General features: G+C 36.1%; 3 protein-coding genes across 4 annotated transcripts; 1 reads left to right on the plus strand and 2 right to left on the minus strand.

The window, feature by feature from the left end:
- The first annotated feature begins 1,187 nt into the window (after nucleotides 1-1,187).
- On the plus strand, nucleotides 1,188-6,421 carry LOC107730458 (eukaryotic translation initiation factor 4E type 2-like). Of its 2 annotated transcripts, none has more exons than XM_016541305.1 (8): nucleotides 1,188-1,283; nucleotides 2,528-2,639; nucleotides 2,785-2,919; nucleotides 3,076-3,180; nucleotides 3,261-3,413; nucleotides 3,656-3,792; nucleotides 5,222-5,296; nucleotides 5,432-6,421. In XM_016541305.1, the coding sequence occupies exons 1-7, from the start codon at nucleotides 1,264-1,266 to the stop codon at nucleotides 5,268-5,270; spliced, it is 711 nt and encodes a 236-aa protein (XP_016396791.1). In that variant the 5' UTR covers nucleotides 1,188-1,263; the 3' UTR covers nucleotides 5,271-5,296; nucleotides 5,432-6,421. The 2 variants fall into 2 exon arrangements, with proteins under 2 accessions (XP_016396791.1, XP_016396790.1); XM_016541304.1 differs by lacking the exon at nucleotides 1,188-1,283 and adding an exon at nucleotides 1,300-1,737.
- Nucleotides 6,422-7,813: 1,392 nt separating this feature from the next.
- LOC107730432 (phospholipid scramblase family member 5-like) lies at nucleotides 7,814-11,698 on the minus strand. The gene is made up of 9 exons (XM_016541276.1): nucleotides 11,688-11,698; nucleotides 11,505-11,568; nucleotides 10,293-10,561; nucleotides 9,464-9,540; nucleotides 9,095-9,287; nucleotides 8,264-8,375; nucleotides 8,065-8,164; nucleotides 7,920-7,978; nucleotides 7,814-7,840 (listed from the first exon to the last, which is right to left on the minus strand). The coding sequence occupies exons 1-9, from the start codon at nucleotides 11,696-11,698 to the stop codon at nucleotides 7,814-7,816; spliced, it is 912 nt and encodes a 303-aa protein (XP_016396762.1).
- Nucleotides 11,699-11,807: 109 nt separating this feature from the next.
- LOC107730433 (acetylcholine receptor subunit gamma-like) lies at nucleotides 11,808-16,487 on the minus strand. Its single transcript, XM_016541277.1, has 10 exons — nucleotides 16,366-16,487; nucleotides 15,356-15,492; nucleotides 15,223-15,267; nucleotides 15,012-15,133; nucleotides 14,595-14,750; nucleotides 14,397-14,494; nucleotides 13,148-13,348; nucleotides 12,733-12,819; nucleotides 12,499-12,632; nucleotides 11,808-12,342 (listed from the first exon to the last, which is right to left on the minus strand). Exons 1-10 carry the CDS (start codon nucleotides 16,427-16,429, stop codon nucleotides 12,151-12,153), a joined length of 1,236 nt encoding a protein of 411 aa, XP_016396763.1. The 5' UTR covers nucleotides 16,430-16,487; the 3' UTR covers nucleotides 11,808-12,150.
- Between the last annotated feature and the right edge of the window lie 938 nt (nucleotides 16,488-17,425).

Genomic DNA, 17,425 nt, shown 5'->3' on the forward strand with positions numbered 1-17,425 from the left:
CATTACCACAGGCATTACCACTTTTATATTCACACAGATTTATACTACATCATGATATGTAAATTTCAGTGAAACACTGAGCAGAAAAAAAAAATTCCAATATTGAGAGAAAGAGAAAACAAGGATGCAGAAGAATAAAGATGGGGGTATTACTGGGCAAAAGAAGGGCAGACAGTGATTGAATAAGTGGGAGGGTCAGCGGCTCTACTGAAGCTCCAGCTCTCTCTGAAGTGTGCCGCAGAGTTGGAGCCCCTCACGCAGTCGCTGCCCCGTCGGCCCCTCTGTGAGTGCTAATAGCCTGTGTGTGAGGATCCGCAGGCCTGTTAGTGACGAACTTGTAGCGTCACTGTCCACCCTGATCCAGTGCCTGGTGCCGCCACACAATGACTCGTTATGTGAAGCAATTACACTGCTGTGACCCTTTCCTCCTCATGTGCGTGTCTGTTATATGTACAGTAATATTCATTAAATTATTTTGAATTTTAAAACTTGAATCTTACTTTGTTTGAATACAAAACTTTTTTAAAACGTGTAGAATTATTTTACACTCATAAATAAGATGTCTATTCTTTTTTTTCATATTCATTTTTATTTAAAAAGAAATGTTTGTATCTGTTCAGCAATGACTAAGCTTACCCACATTACTTGACCCCATTAAATGATTAATAATTTAATAAAATATGACATCAGTGCTGTAATTTCTTTTATTAAATCATTACCTTTTATTTTCAGAAACTTATAATTTAAATGTATATAATTATGTTTGTATCTATGTGTGTGTGCGTGTGTGTATATATACACAGTATATATATGTGTATAAATATTTATATAATTTTAGTGAAATTTAGTAAAATGAAGTAAAAAGTTTAAATATGAAAAACTTGTGAAATTTGACATTACTTGACCCAGTTAAATTCTTAATAATTTAATTAAATTCATAATTTATTTATTTAGTATTATTAAAGGAATTCAGTTGTAATTTACTTTATTAAATAATTTCCTTCTATTTCTAGGAACTGTATGTATGTATGCATGTGTGTTTATATAGATATTTTTTAAACATTAGCTATTCAACACAGCATGTTTATTAGACTAGGATAAGGTTACAGTTTCTCCCACTTTTGTATACTGCAAAAATACAAATATTCAGCGAGTGTACAGCGTGCGCGTCACCCACCACGGACGATGCGCGCGGCCGTTGCTGCGGAACTGACGGGGCTGCCGTCGGCGCGAGAGCGGATACAGACACTCACCTAGAAAATAATGAACAACAAATTTGACGCGTGAGTAATCAAAGCGACGCTGCACGTTGGCAAGGATTAGTCATGCGTAAATGCAAATGCATGCGTTTCTAGCGTCTCTTTAACTCAGAGAGACCGGGAGAGAGAGGGGAGGGGGAAAAGAGGTGTGTCTAGAAGCTTTGGCATGGGATGGGAGGTCACCATGTTTTAGTTGCATGATTGGACTCCACTAAGATTTTGTGATGGATTGTGTTTTAATGCATGCGGAGAATGCAGCATGCAAATAACCACTTCTAGTCCCAGATCTGCATGCTCAGGGCCTCCAGGCCGAGGACGGATCACCGGGTTACGCGTGTGTGTGAGCAGCGGGGGCAGGTGCTCTGCGACCCCGGCTCAAACTCTTCTCTGCAGCCAGCTGGAATGGCATGAGGCGGTGTAGGCTGGCTGGAAACACGCGAGGGGTTGTGCACAAGCGAAACACGCTATACTTTACATGGCACGTGAAAACGAAACTACTATATATTCATCTGATACATAAGCAGCGTACTTTATTATGTTTGCAAACTTCTCATGCGCAGCCACTGACCGTTATAAGCGCAGGGTCAAATAAGGTTGTGCAGTCTGTCTCTGCAAACTCACACAGAGCCTCTGTCCTTTCGCTAATAAAGTCGAGTTTTATAATATAATATCCTTTATAACAATCCTCAGAAATGTTATTACCGTTACAAAATGTACCGTGGTAGTACCATGGTACTGTGAAAAAGTGTACATTGTAAAGCCACTTGTATGACTTAATTTAATATGTTGAACATATGTTGGCATGTCTAAGTTTTTAGCAGCCATTACTCAGTCTTCAGTTAAGAAGCAAGAACTGTTTTTAACATCATAAAAAATTATGTTGCTTTCTTGAGCATCAAATCAGCATAGAATGATTTCTGAAGGATCATGTGACACTGAAGACTGGAGTAATGATGCTGAAAATTCAGCTTTGCCATCACAGGAATGAATTACATTTTAAAATATATTCAAACAGAAAACTTTTTTTTATTATTGTATTAATATTTGACAATATTGCTGTTATTACTGTATTTTTGGTCAAATATATGCAGTCTTGGTGAGCAGAAGAGACTTATTTTAAATATGAATGATCACACAATCACACATTTATTTATTTATTTATTTTTTTTGGAACCACTGCAATTATTATTGCCCTGATTGAAGCCACAGTGACTAAAATAATAACATATTGTGGGTGAGTGGAATTGACAGTTTTCTCTCCCTTTAAGCCTGAAAGATGATGACAGTGGAGATCACGACCAGGACAACTGCTCACCGAAAGACGGGGAGAAGGAAAAACATGACGAAGAGGAGAAGGACTCAAACACTACCAAGAGAAAGGTACAGATAGATATATAGGTCAATGCTTTGGCTATACTGTATAATTCATGCCAATAAAGCTCACTTGAATTGATAGACAGAAAGAAATCCTATGTAAATTATAATAGATTGTTCTATATAACTATGAGCTGCTTTACTTGTGCAGGCGGTGGTCCCAGGGGCTGGTGAGCACCCTCTTCAGTACAACTACTCGTTCTGGTATTCTCGTCGCACACCAGGACGGCCAGCCAGCACACAGAGCTACGAACAGAACATTAAACAGATCGGCAGCTTTGCTTCGGTAACCTACAGACACACAAACTCACATTGACATATTTATTCAGACTCACGTAATGAAGATTCAAACACAGGCACAGTGGGGGATGAAGTTTGACTGCCTTACTGTAGGTCACATGATCACATGATTGACAGTTCAACAGCTGCCCTGTGTTTGTAGGTGGAGCAGTTCTGGCGTTTTTATAGTCACATGATCCGACCGGGTGATCTGACTGGTCACAGTGATTTCCACCTGTTTAAGGAAGGAATCAAACCCATGTGGGAGGTGAGTTTTGTAGAGCACATGTACTGTATGAATGCTTCTTTTCGCATGACAGAAAATAGAATTCGGATTGTATTATTTAGGATGATGCCAATAAGAGTGGAGGGAAATGGATCATACGGCTTCGTAAAGGCCTGGCGTCACGCTGCTGGGAGAATTTAATCTTGGCCATGCTAGGTGAGCAGTTCATGGTGGGCGAGGAGATCTGTGGGGCCGTTGTGTCTGTTCGCTTCCAGGTACTGCAATATTCATGCAATATAGTTTGTATATTGTATAGCATGCAAATAAAACCTACTATATTTGCTAAATATTATTTTTATAAAATAGCATACAGTGTAGTTTGCAGTAAGCAGTATGGCAGTTGTTTAATTAGAACATAGACAGCATTTTGCACATTCTGTGTTCATGAGTGGAGCTGTTATATTGTAAATAATAGTTTTTTCTGTATAGTCATAAATATTTGTGCTTTTGTTTGAAGGAGGATATCATTTCTATCTGGAATAAGACAGCCAGTGATCAGGCCACCACTGCTCGCATTAGAGACACCTTACGCAGAGTTCTCAACCTGCCTCCTAATACCATTATGGAGTATAAAACACACACCGATAGCATCAAGTGAGTTATACAATACACTCATATATTTATGTGTATACAGTCAAACCAAAATTTATTCAGACACCTTCAACATTTCACACACAAGAACAAATTTTTATCAATTTTACTGGTAGTCCACTGTATGAAGAATCTTTGGGTATAATATGTCACAGTTTACTTTATTTTGCTATCCTCACTTACATAAATGAACTATAGTGTCCTGCACCCACTAGTAAAAAAATATCAAAAATTATATCTGGTGTCTGAATAATTTTTGGTTTGACTGTATATACTACCATGCAAAAAATTGGAGTCAGTAAAAAATTACTACTTTTATTCAGCAAGGATGCATTAAATAATCAGAAGTGATGGTAAAGACTTTTAAAGGGGTCATATGATGTTGCTAAAAAGAACATTATTTTGTGTATTTGGTGTAATGAAATGTGTTTATGCGGTTTAAGGTTCAAAAAACACATTATTTTCCACATACTGTACATGATTGTTTCTCCTCTATGCCCCGCCTTTCTGAAACGCGCCGATTTTTACAAAGCTCATCGGTCTGAAAAGCGAGGTGTGCTCTGATTGACCAGCTATCCAGTGGGAAAATTTGAAATTGCATCATATAAAAAAAATGAAATGCACAACTGAAATGGATCGTGTGACACTGAAGACTGGAGTAATGGCTGCTGAAAGGTCAGCTTTGCATCTCAGGAATAAATTACATTTTAAAATATAATAAAATAGAATTTTAGTTAGTTTTTTTGTAATAATATTTCACAGTTTTACTGTTTTTACTGTATTTTTCAACAAATAAATGCAGCCTTAGTGAACATATGAGACGTCTTTCATAAACATTGAAAAATCTTAATTATTCCAAACTTTTGAACGGTAGTTTGTATGTCATATTAAATGGTAAAAACTATCACTTATAATGAATATATAGAGTTAAATAGGGGAGAGCAGGGGGAAATGTGTAAAGTTGGTAAGTTGTACTGTCTTCTTAAACTAGAAAAATTATGCATTTTTGTCATGTGACCATCACACAGTATATGATCACGAGATGCATAAATTTACTGTATGTAAGGTAATGCGAGTTTTACCAAATTAGTCAAATAATTTTTTGTCAAATTAAACATATTCAGGTCTATAATATGTTTAATATTTTTCCCTAGATGTTAACTGTGAGGTAAAGTTTGCATCCAAATGAAGGAAATATTATTACAAATACAATTGCTAAATGTTTAACAATTACAAAACTATACTCAAATATTCTGATTGTTTAAAAAATTCCTAATTTATAAATGTGAATATTGTTCTCAGATTACTTGAGAATATAATTGTGCATTAGTATATAGTTTTTCCTCCCTCATTCTTATTGTTTTTATTTGTAGTGTTGATATATTTGACAGTATTAATATATATATGTGTGTGTGTGTGTGTGATTTTTCAGAGCTTGGGAGGATTTCCATGGTCTAGTGAACGCAAGCGGAGGCCGCTAGTTTTTCATCTGAAGAGTGTGAGACAGGTATAAACTCATGACTGACACGGAATCACTCACACTGGAGCTGCTCAGTTCTCTTTATGAGATATACTGTATATTAGATTCATTCCCAACATGTTCATCACTGGGTAAAAGTACTACCTTTTTCTCCCCACCTAGATTATCAAGTTAATTTTACCACCGAAGAGGACGTTTCCGAGGAGTTTACCTGTTTTTAAAAGAAAAACGATCGGGACGTCATGAAAAGGGTCAGCATGACAAATTTGTTCTATTGAAGACTTACGGCTTCTGTTTTTATCATCTTCCAAATACCACATCACCTGAAAACTCTCACAGAAGAAGGAGGAACCAATTCATCAACATATGAACGAATGTTTTCCTGTCAGTCATTGGGTCGAGCTCTCAGAGGGACACAGCGGGACCACATAGTTCAGCCACTGTGACATGAACTAATGGCTGGGAACTGCCACCGTTTTCCAAGAAGAAAAACAACAACATGCCCTTGTGTAGTACAGCCACATTAACTGAATTATCATCTGAATAACACAGTTTCATGAAGATGGCCTGAGAGGAAGACAGGTTTCATTTAGGTCACATTATTTACCAATGAGGTTGCAGGTTGATGAGGATATTTTACTATAGTGCAGTATTTTAGCTACAGTGTTGAGTTGTTTTAAAATAGAACTGTTGTACAAAAAAAGAATTATATTTCTAAACATATTTGGAGAGCTCTATAATGGCAAGCTTTTTGTTTCTCCTGAGCTAAGAGAGTGTAAACCCAAAGGACAGTGCCCTATCAGGGATGGGTACCACGCTGCCTGATTCACTGTGCCTCCGGCAAATCACTGATTTTCAAGATCGCTCAACATCCTGGCACTCGGCTGGAGGAGACCACACTGGAGACGCGACTCCAGCACTTTATTCATAGGACTCCAAGCCCTGTTTTAGAAATCACTCGGATGTTATTCAGACATGCTAACTAACAAATACTGATCTGTTAATGGGGGCTGTGTATCAACACCTACTTTATACTGCCTGAAATTCAGTGCTGGACAGTTGTATTGGAGGTACATAAAAATAAGTGGAAAGGAAAGGTTTTTAATTATGATTGATCATAGCAATAAATGTTGATTATGCATCTGCTGCTAATTTTCAGCTGTGGTGTGGCTCTGATTTGTTTGGAAGTATTTCCATCTAATATGATTTGAAGAACATGAGTTACATGTACAGCCCTGTTAATGCTACCTGGACTTCACATCTAGGTATGATTCTGACCTCAGAAAAATTTCGGTTCAAACTGGGAATAGAGTCCTCCTTAACTATGGAAAATATGTATCTAGTAAATTTCCTTTAAGAAACAGGGCCTTAAATAGCCTTAATCAAAATATGAAGGGCTGAATAGGCAATATGAAAAGATTTTAATGAAGTGATGACAGATTTAGTTTTAGAATTTTTATCAAATAAACTATAAAATCTATTTATTTTATTTAGTTTTTAATACTTTATTCATAATTTAACCTTTTTCTTGCCATGAAGATAGTTGTGATACTGTGGCTGGCATGTAAACAATTATAAACAAACAACATTTCAAGAATCTTTATTATATGCAGAAATAATATATGTTGGTAGTATATTGTAATATATATTTTTGTATTATGAAAGAGTGCATTGAACATTTAACCCTGTAACCCTTACATTTATGGCTCATATGATTGCTCATATATCAATTTTATTCAGAGGCCTAAACTGCACAAAAAATATGCAATTTGGTGCAATTTCTGACATTTATATGGCCAAAAAGTGAGATGAAACTAGCAGACTACTTATAGACGACTGCATATAAATATAAGTTGTCACTCTTTATCTCACAATAGCTTAGTAAGACAGTGAAATTCTTAGTTTTTTCATTGTGGGGCAAAACATGATGCAAGGTAATACAATGATGATTTAGAGATCAAAACCCTAATGTATCATTTTATACTCACATTTGAACATTTATATATATATATATATATATATATTTATATATATGGATAATCAAGTAAACCTTGCCTCAGTCATACTAATGTTCATGCTGAAATATTATTGAAAATATAAAAGTTATTCTTAGGGTTATTCTTAGGAGTTATATTAAAAGGCCTTTCACTTGCTAAAAAAGTCTGAACTATAGATTAGATGAGAGAAGGCATGTAGTAGATTTGTGTATCACAGGTTTTGACCGTGTTAATAATTTAGAGGCCTAATTTGTGTATCAAATATGATATAGCTTTATAGGTTTAATATTTAGTTCAATTTAGTGTGCAAATGTTCAGTTGTAGAGTGGCTTTGCATGAGGATTCATGATGTTCACAACAGCTCAAATGCAGTTAGCTCAGAAAAGCATCACCAATCCATGTTCCTTGTAGTTGTCATAGAAACATGATGCAGTGTTCCATCTTGTCACCGTAGTTCTATATTGTTGGGTTCACACTTCACTTCAGAGCTGATGTTAGCAGGTGAAGCCGATGTCTTTCATGTCCTAGATAGCTTTAGCATTTCCACTTAGCTCATCTCAAAAAACATATGATTCTGCAAACAGTAAGAGATAAACGATAAAGCCGTTACATATGAATAAAATAGCAGCATATGTGTGTGGTTGGCAACTTACCAGCAGGAAGGCAGCAGCTAGTAACAGCACCTTGGTGTTTAAATTCATTCCTTGAGGTACTGAGAGAGAAAGAGATAGTCACACTACGGTATATCACTCTAGCATCTACTATATAGACCACTTGATATGTGTATATTAATTTTACCATCCAATCCAAAATACTCATGATCCATGTTACATTCCTCATTATATCCAGGCCACCTTTTCCATATGCGCCCAATACTCTCACCAATACTGGAAACCACCTGATGCCCCCAATACATGAGAATAATTAGAACAGAGTACAATTTAGAGCTGCTTGTAAAAGATGGGTGATACAAATGGCCTGCTGGAGGGTTTCTGACCTGCAGCTCCTGCTCAGAGAGGCAGCGTGTATTGCAACAGGAGCCCTGGATCCTCACGGCCGAGATGCCCTCGGAGTCACAGACCTCAAAATACGGCGTGAACATGCTCCACCTGATAATAAACCTCAGGGCTTAATGCAGTGAATTTGGTTTTTGAAGATCACATAAGAAGGGTTTTTTTCTGAGCCCAGTGAATGTTCATTTGTGTGGCTGATATTATTTTAGCTTGATATGACCTGATGCTGAAAGGCTCGGTGTGTGACAACAAACAAACATGGCATGGTCTTTGTTCATGGCTGTCCTGAGAAGGAGGTCATGTTGATGGTTTCATCTCAGAAAGTTCACCACATCTCTCCCTATTCAGTTTGAGAGAGGTTACTGGAGGGGTTTTTGTTGGGCGCAGTTAGATACACAATGGTGACCTTATCTGATAGAATAGTTGGCATCATGATGAATGTGGATGGTTCTGTCTGCATAATAGGTTTACAGTACAGGAGATTACATCATCCATTACACAAGAGTTAGAATTAATTTGATTGGACCAGAGCAATTATACAGTAGTTAACTCAAATTAAAACCAATAAATAAAACCAATGAAATTAAAACCATAATTCAAAATATTAATAAAAACATATAGTATCTCAATGCTACTAAAATAACACTGGGACGTTTGCATCTGTATATTCAAGTGCCCTAAAAATCAAAAACCACCGTGAGTTGTTTTACATGTCAATCAGATGGCTTTTTTCCTATCTAAGTGGCTGATTCTTGCAGTGTGGATTAATATTCTAGTTGCATGAGAGTGAGATCTGGTTTGCTGTTGATCTCTACCTTTGGTGAACTGTCCCAATAAGCTCTCTCTCTGGTGTGTAGGCCCTTATTTCCATCAGGCAGCAGCCGAGCCAGCACATCTCCGCTCTCAGGGGCCTCTCAAACAGGAAAACACACTCTGCATCTTTATCAAAGCCTTGTAGTGAACAGGATCGAGCTGGACCGCAGCATTGCATACACATGCATGAGCTCTCTAACAAAGACGGAACAAAAAATAGGTTTTGTGACAAATCAGTTGTGTTTAAAGTTTACTTGTGGCTGTTTTGGTGGCTTTGACAATGTAAATAATAGTGTAATCATCTTAAAGAGTGGCACACAATATGATAATTTACAGAACAGCACATACAGTATACAGTTTTTTATATTTACCTTCCACAGCCACAAAGAGCTGGTCCCTGGTTTCAGTGGAGATGCTGTATGTTCTTCGGGCTACACACTGTGGACCTGAGACATCACATAAATATAAACCTTTATTACACCTTGTCATATTATATTAATTTATATACTGTGAGTATCTAAAACCAAGTCCAAGCTGTACCACTTTTCATAAATAAAAATTAAATAAAAATTATGTATTAAAAATTATTATTATTATTAATTAATTAATTTACTTTAAACCATTATTTATTATTTGTTTTATTAGTAGTATTTTTTAATCCATTCTAATCTGATTTGGTGCTCAAGAAACATTTCTTATTATTATCACTGTTAAAAACGATTGTGCTGCTTAATGCTTTTGTGGAAATATTTTTATATTATTATTCTTTGATGGGTAGAATGTTCAAAAGAAAAGCATAGAAATCTTTAGTAAAATTATAAATGTTTTTTTTTTTTTACTGTCACTTTTAATAAATTGCATCCTTGCTGAATTAAATTATTAATTACTTAAAAAAATTACTGACCGTGCACTTTTGAACGGTAGTCCATTTTTAATCATCTTAATTATTTATAAATAATAATATAGTATAAAACATTTTTCAAAGCCATTCAATGTCTGTCTTTTGAATATTGTTTTAGTTTGAATAGGTAATAATAATAGGAACTTCATAATTTTTGTTAAATGTCATCTTTAAAGGTATTCTTTTTAATACAAATATTTTTCCTATGAAAAATAGTCTATTTTTAATACTACATTTTTATATGTTTTTTTATTTTTTTAGAGATTTGTATATTTATTTTATAAATGTTTTATTCATCTTGCAGTTCTGGTCTGGCAGTAATATGAAGTCTTGTGATAGTTCTCAGAACAGACAGTTTTCCCAGTCTTTTACTGTCATTGTCTGTCTCTTTCCATCCATGTCCTCCATCCTCTCCTCTTGTCCTGCCTGTATCCCGGAGCACAGGAGTGAGGTCCTGCGTGTCTGCAGTAGGTCTAATCTGCCTGTGGAAAGCTCTGAAGAGCATGTCAATATGTTTCTCCCTTTCCAGACCAAAAGGAAGAGGCTGAGTGGTCACAGATGGGGAGGCCTGATTGGGAAAGAGAGAAAACACAGGAGGTCAAAACATGGCATATGAAAGCCAAAGTAAATATTTGTCAAATGTCACTGAAAATCAGTGTGAACGGCCATGTGCAGCCCATTTTATTTCTATAACATACTGTATTTTTACATAAAACAGGATATTCAATATGAAAAAAGTAGAGGAGAATGAGTTTACTAAAACAATGCTTAAATGACCACTTTGTATAAAAGAGAAAAAAAAAAAGTAAATGTAATATAATGGTTAAATTGGCAAAGACTAATTTTTATACACTATAAAATAAGATACATTTTGATTTGAATAAAAGTATTTTTAATAAAAAATAATTTAAAAATAATTTCTCTTTGCAAAACGTTTTTCATAACTGCAATCTTTTCATATAATATTATATCCATAAAAATAATAATATAAAAACAATGCCTAAAATTAATAATAAAAACATTATTTAAAATAGTTTAATTGTATTTAAGAAGAGATTATTTACTTATTATTTGATACATTATTTACTATTATTTATTTTATTTAATAACATCATTTATGTATTATTACATATGCTAATTATTTAAAAGATAGATTAATATTAAAATTAAGACTTTTACATTCCAAAAAATACCTAAATAAAATCATTTTTGATTCTAATAAAAAAAAATAATAATCTTTTTGCGAGAAAGCTTTTCTAGAAAACCATAAAACTAGCAACAAATGTAAGAAAAGAGAAAAAAACTGAAATACTGAATCTTGAGTCTTCTCTTTTCATTCATTCCACTCTAGATGCAGTCTAGATTTTTTTTTTTTTTTGAAAGCTTGTGAATAAGCCATAATTTGTTGTGTAACTATGCTTATTACGCATAATTTGTTGTGTAAAGACACTTTAAGACATTAATGAATACTAATTCAGCTGCTAAACAGACACATCAACAACATATCTTACCATTTCAGGTCCTGAGGTTTTAGGGGCTGCTGGGCAGGTGCAGTAGTGACGGGATAAGGGTTTCCTTTACTGAGAAGCTTCAAATACTGTGTTAGTAGTTGTAATGCTACTCCTACACCGAACACCCCCCTCCTGCCCTGCTCTCTCCTTCCCGGATCTGGTCTTTGTCAGACAGAAAAGTACCAGTCAGCCATGTAATTAAGATCCTGCTCAAGTTAGTGGGGGGTAGAGGAGTGACATTACCTAACCTGAAACAATTCATATGATTTCATGCTGAAGACACATCATTTACGTGTAGAAGTTTACTGTTTTTATTTTCAGGAAAGCATCTGTTGAATCACTACACAGAATTAAAGGTGATAAAGAAATTGACAAGCAATGACAAGCAAATAATATGACGCTCATATCAACATCTCATTAAAGCCAATTTAAGTTTCAAATGACTTCGGATCCAACCAACTCTCTTCTCTGGAGACCTTCGATCACTTTTGTAAACCTGCAGCACTACTAAATTGAAATGCTGAGAGCTCCTTTGCCATAGCTTAGAACAATCTGACGGCTTTTTGTCTCCAAAGTATCTTCAACAAAGTCCTTCAGACTTCTGCTGGAGTTTCTCTGAGTCTATCATTTGGTTTTAAACTTGCATTCAGCCTGTGATGTCTCCAGGTGAGATTTCAGGCAGGTATTTTTGGGGGTCTCCAGGGAAGGGCTGAGATGGGGCCTGGTTAAAATGCCCCATCAGGAAGATTCCGATGGTGCCCAGTATAAACAGTAGCGCCATGACGATGAAGCACATCCTGTCAATCACCCTGGCGACCAGAAACCATTCTTCATTTTCCTGCAGAGCGAGAAGAAAGGATGACTGGAATTTAGACGTCAGCACTAGTTTTTCTGGGATTGGAAAGTTTAACCCCAACACAAACATCCACTGTTCTTGTGTAAATAAGAGACACTTTCAGCCTCATGTTTGGAGAATTCTGGAACAGCCACTTACACTTTGAAAGTCATTTTGGTGCTTGGCACTTTCCGCAATGTGTTTACAGGAAGACACACACTGCTGCACTTCTGGTGAAGCTGAAGCCAAACTGGATTCTAAATCCTGTGCTGTGTTCCCTCCCAGACCATTTTCTGAGGTCAGACCACAAAAGAGCAAATTAAAGGCCAGAAACCACCTTATTAAAAATGTTTTGTTGTATTTAACATGAAACATTTTAATTAATAATATATTTTTCTGGAACTTTCTTGGCAATAAGGAACAGGAAGACAGTCTGACCGAGCAGGATTGCAATGGTCATAGTACATTTCTGTCCCCCAGCTGTTATAAACGAACAATTAATTCAACATACTGATCACAAACATGCTGATGAACTGAATGATAACGTCTCCTGATTTGTTAGGTTAAAGTCTTACTGTAAAAGTTATTAATTCACTTCATTTTGATTATCATGAAGCAAATGAGTTCATGTTTATCATGGATAAAGCCATCTGCTATTGTCCCGCTGGTCAATGGCTCTTGATGACATTACTAGCCACACTTCATGTTTAATTTCTTCACAAAAAAAAAACTTCTACATTTGTAAGAACTTGTTGAAATAGCAAGCCGTGCATTGTGACATCTGTTAGGATCCACTATGGAGTCTGACCTTTGGCCGGCAGGAAGTAGACGAGCAACCCAAGGGATGAGAAGAGGACACAGGGCACGATGATATTGATGATGTAGAACAGAGGTTTCCTCTGGATGATGAGGAAGAAGATGATCTCCTGGTACTCCAACTCATCTGGGCTGTATCGCTTGTTCACAACCTTCTTAGCAGGGCGGTGCTTAATAATCCATTCCCCATTCTCTGACCAATCAGGGCACAGGACAAAATGCATGTTAATGAGTAAAATGATCATTAGTGGTGTCAGAGGCAACCATTACTCTAACGGATAAGGATATGAACAAAACCCTATCTTACAATATTAAACTTTGTCGTTTTGTATAATTAATGGATAAAACTTCAGAATGTGAGGCTTGCTGAGTTGAGATGTGACATTACTTTTTATGCAATTGTATTTATAATGGGTCAAAACCCCCATAAACTCGGTAAACCAGTTTAAGGGTGTATATGGGTTTATAAACCAGTTTAAGTTTTTTTTTTGACCCATTATAAATACAATTACATAAAAAGTAATGTCACATCTCACCTTAGCAAACATCACAATTTGAGGTTTTATCCATAAATTATACAAAATGATTCACATGCCAAAGAATATCCAGAATTCAGACATTAATTTTTTCTGGGGTTTGGAAGTTAAAATGTGATATTACTTTAATTGTATATTTGTTTGTATTGCATGATAAAATTGCCAAAAAAAAGAAGAAGAAAGAAACAAACAAAACTTAGTAACCACCTAGAGAACTGTTGCAACCACCCAAAACAACACACGACTTTATGGTAAAGCAAGTCAAGTAAAATAAATTTTTATAGCGCTTATCAGCTTTACAGAAACTCATGATGTTAATGTTTATAGTATATTAATATCTTAATGCCTTATAGTCGCATATATAAGGGCAATAGTATAGTTGAGATATGAGATACGCTATAGTATATATCACCCTACATGAGTATACCCAACTTTATATAAAGAGCTGGGTGATAATATAGTTACATTTTGTCACAAAACAAAAAAAAAATCAGGCAGTTGAGGCTTATAGTACATACATGACGCAACACAGCTGCACCGTCTGGCATGGATAGCCAGCTGACTGTAATTTTAGTTAATATGTTTACTAAGATTTGCAGGACTTTAATTTACAGCAGTTAAACATGGTTTTACAATTTGAATAACACGCAACAACTAAATTTTACTTGATATCAAAAAAATAAAGTGCTATAGGAGGTTTAGTACCAGTAAAAGCTTCTGGATCAATCTCAATCCACTCCATAGTGACGTTATCCTCGTCTGACAGCATCAGTTCGATTTCATTGGCATTGTACGTCTCCGACCTGCCAAAACAATCAGAATGAAAGCCAGAATAAAGCTACTTGTCCTGTTTCTATGTATTTCCACCACTCAACACTGTCAAGACAGACGGATCAGCCGTACCTGAACACCATGCTGCAGTTCTGCCAGTCAAAAGGGAAGTAGTTGACTTTGATGGCACAGGAGCTTTGGTAGATGGCAGGGGGCAACCACACCACGCTACCGTCAGGATCTATCAGAGCGTTAGTGTAGAGCGCCACCTCGAAACGCCCATCCACACTTCACACACACACACACACACAAACACACACACAAACAGGTATTTACAGGTCACATTTGATGGACTAAAATGCTCAGAATTGCAAATATGTTTCAGACTAGTTACTTTCATAATAAAAAACTACAACAAAGTTGAAGATACAGTGAGATGATGATGATGAAGATGGATTTTTACGGCAACTTTTTTAGTGTTTATTCTGTGTTTCTGCCTTTTAGATAATCTGCATAATCAAATCAATCTTTAATAATTCAGTCTCTCACTTGTTCTCCAGGCCAATGTCGGGCAGCCAGATAGCTTTAGAGGGAAGACGCATACGTGTTATGTTCTCAAAGACCTCAAACCCTGTCCTGTTGGCCCAGCGGAGACGATAATCGTGCCATTTCTGGAAAGAGAGAGAGAGAAAGAAAGGTATTTTGCTCTGAAATCACTGCTTATTTTACTGTACATATACAGAGATGTGATTAATCTTACCATCTCAATCCAAACGCAGGTGCTGAGGGTCTCTTCTTTCTCATTCTGAACATGAAAAAAGGGATGACAAACCATAGAGTCACATATTTCACATAGATTTACCTTGTGTATACACACACATGCGGAGCTTTACCAGAGAAATGAGGTTGGTGAGGGTCATCTTGATCTTCACATCGGTGATGTCACCATGGTTCTCCATATGTCGTATGTTCTTGTTGTATCCCACCATTAGATCTCTGTGTAGAGATCCTTCTAGATTACAGATCACATCTGAAACACACAGCATGTCAATCTAATCCTTCATCAAAAAAAGTTATTGTACCTTCACTCAAAAAATAACTTGGTCATTTGAAAAACATGTTTTGTTGAATATCATTACAAACAACAACAGCTTTGAATGTTCACTGTAAAAAATGATTGCTGCAATTAGTACAGAAATGTGAAGACCCAAAAATGATGTCATGAATGCACTAAAAATCTTGCATTTAATTAATTTCCATAAAATTGAAGTCAGTTCTGTGAAAAGTGCAGTTTGTGGATTTTCCAGTGGATTTTCAGCTTTTAATTTCATGTTTTCAGTTTTGGTCTTGCACCAGTTGGAGATGTTTTGGATGTACGTATTTCCCCCCTCTTCTATTATGTAATGTAATGAAATTCATATATGTATTAAGCGTGACTTATGTGTCCAAATACCAATTGGGCCCACTGCATTGAATCCTATAGGGTTCAACATTCTGTGTTATGATTTTTTTTGTTTCTTGTTCTTCCAAATTATTTTCAGAATAGTCTTCTTGCTGACCTTTAGTCTTGGTTGGTCTGTGTACACACACATTACATCTTTACAATTAAAACAATCTCTTTATTACTAAAGCAGATATATATTTATGTAATTATGTAATTCTCATGTAAATCAACAAAGATTTATTTCACACCCACTTTGACAGTTCAGCATGCTAACACTCAGTTCTCTAGCTTTAACACTTCACAAAGGCAGAGTGTGAACATGTAAAGACCAGTGGTGCCATAAAGAATTTGTCCGCTAGAACGAACCCATGCTAAACCACTGAAAACTTCACAAGGTCATAATCCATGCCACTTTGTGCATCACAAGCCCTCAGAACTCAGAAGAACACGCCATATTACCTGAGAATGAGAGTGATAGAAGGGTCCATAACCAGATGGTTTTTGCGGAAGAGATCAGATCCATGTCTAATATCCTCAGAGCAGCATTAGTGAAGAAGGGCTCTCCAGCTGTGTGTGTGAGGGAAACACAGTTGTTTAGGAACGGGAAGGGTTACAGGAAAAATAGGTGTGGTTCCAAACTTGAATCCTCATTGTTATTTTCAGAATGCCCACACAGTCTGTACCCATACAGTTCCTCACATTTTCAGCTGTCACTATACACACACACACACACACACACACACACATATCGAAGACCTCAAAGAGAGGTCACTGGAACTAGTTGTTTTCTCTCTGTCTGTTTTTTCTCTGATGTCAAGCAGAAAGATAAGGTTACAGTATTTCCCACAAGTCTGTGCACAGATGGTGTGTCCCAGGCATGATTTGTGGAAGGATGTGTGTCATCAGCTGTCATGTGTTCAACTCTGTCTAACGATTGTCATCTGGGGTGACAAAGAGGGTCATAACACCATAAATTCCTATAAATTCCTTCATTTACAAATTGGGTTGGTTTAGCTTTCAATTAGGATCTTAAGGGGTTAGTGGAGTTTTAAGCATGTTTTATGCATGAATAGACAGTTTTCTGGAATTTTTGAGTGTTTGAGCAGAGCTGTGAGCTGTACTGTGGGTCAACGGGTGCTAATGGGGATCATATCCTCTAGTGTATTATTTTAAGCCTAATGGCATCTCTGAGGCATACATTTCTGACAGCTGCATTTAGTCTAATCTATGTTTTAGGATGTCTTGGAGATACATCAAATGAGAAACCTTGATACTTATCCATTTTTTCCCAAAAAGATCTGACAAAAAAACTGTTGAAAATGCAAGTCATTGTCTTTTTTTAGGGGAATAAAATGGTTTTGTATGAGTCATTTAATCATTCACTAAACGGAATCATTAAAAAACAATTATTAGTTCGAGAAACATAACTGCTTTATGTTACTTGGGGACACGAAAAAGTTGCTTCTGCTTTGGATGTTTTTAGAACTATTTTAGTTGGTGGAACAAACAAGACAAGTAA

This window comes from Sinocyclocheilus rhinocerous, unplaced genomic scaffold (assembly GCF_001515625.1).
Source record: "Sinocyclocheilus rhinocerous isolate Xijiao unplaced genomic scaffold, SAMN03320098_v1.1 scaffold1780, whole genome shotgun sequence".
Classification (NCBI taxonomy): Eukaryota; Metazoa; Chordata; class Actinopteri; order Cypriniformes; family Cyprinidae; genus Sinocyclocheilus; species Sinocyclocheilus rhinocerous.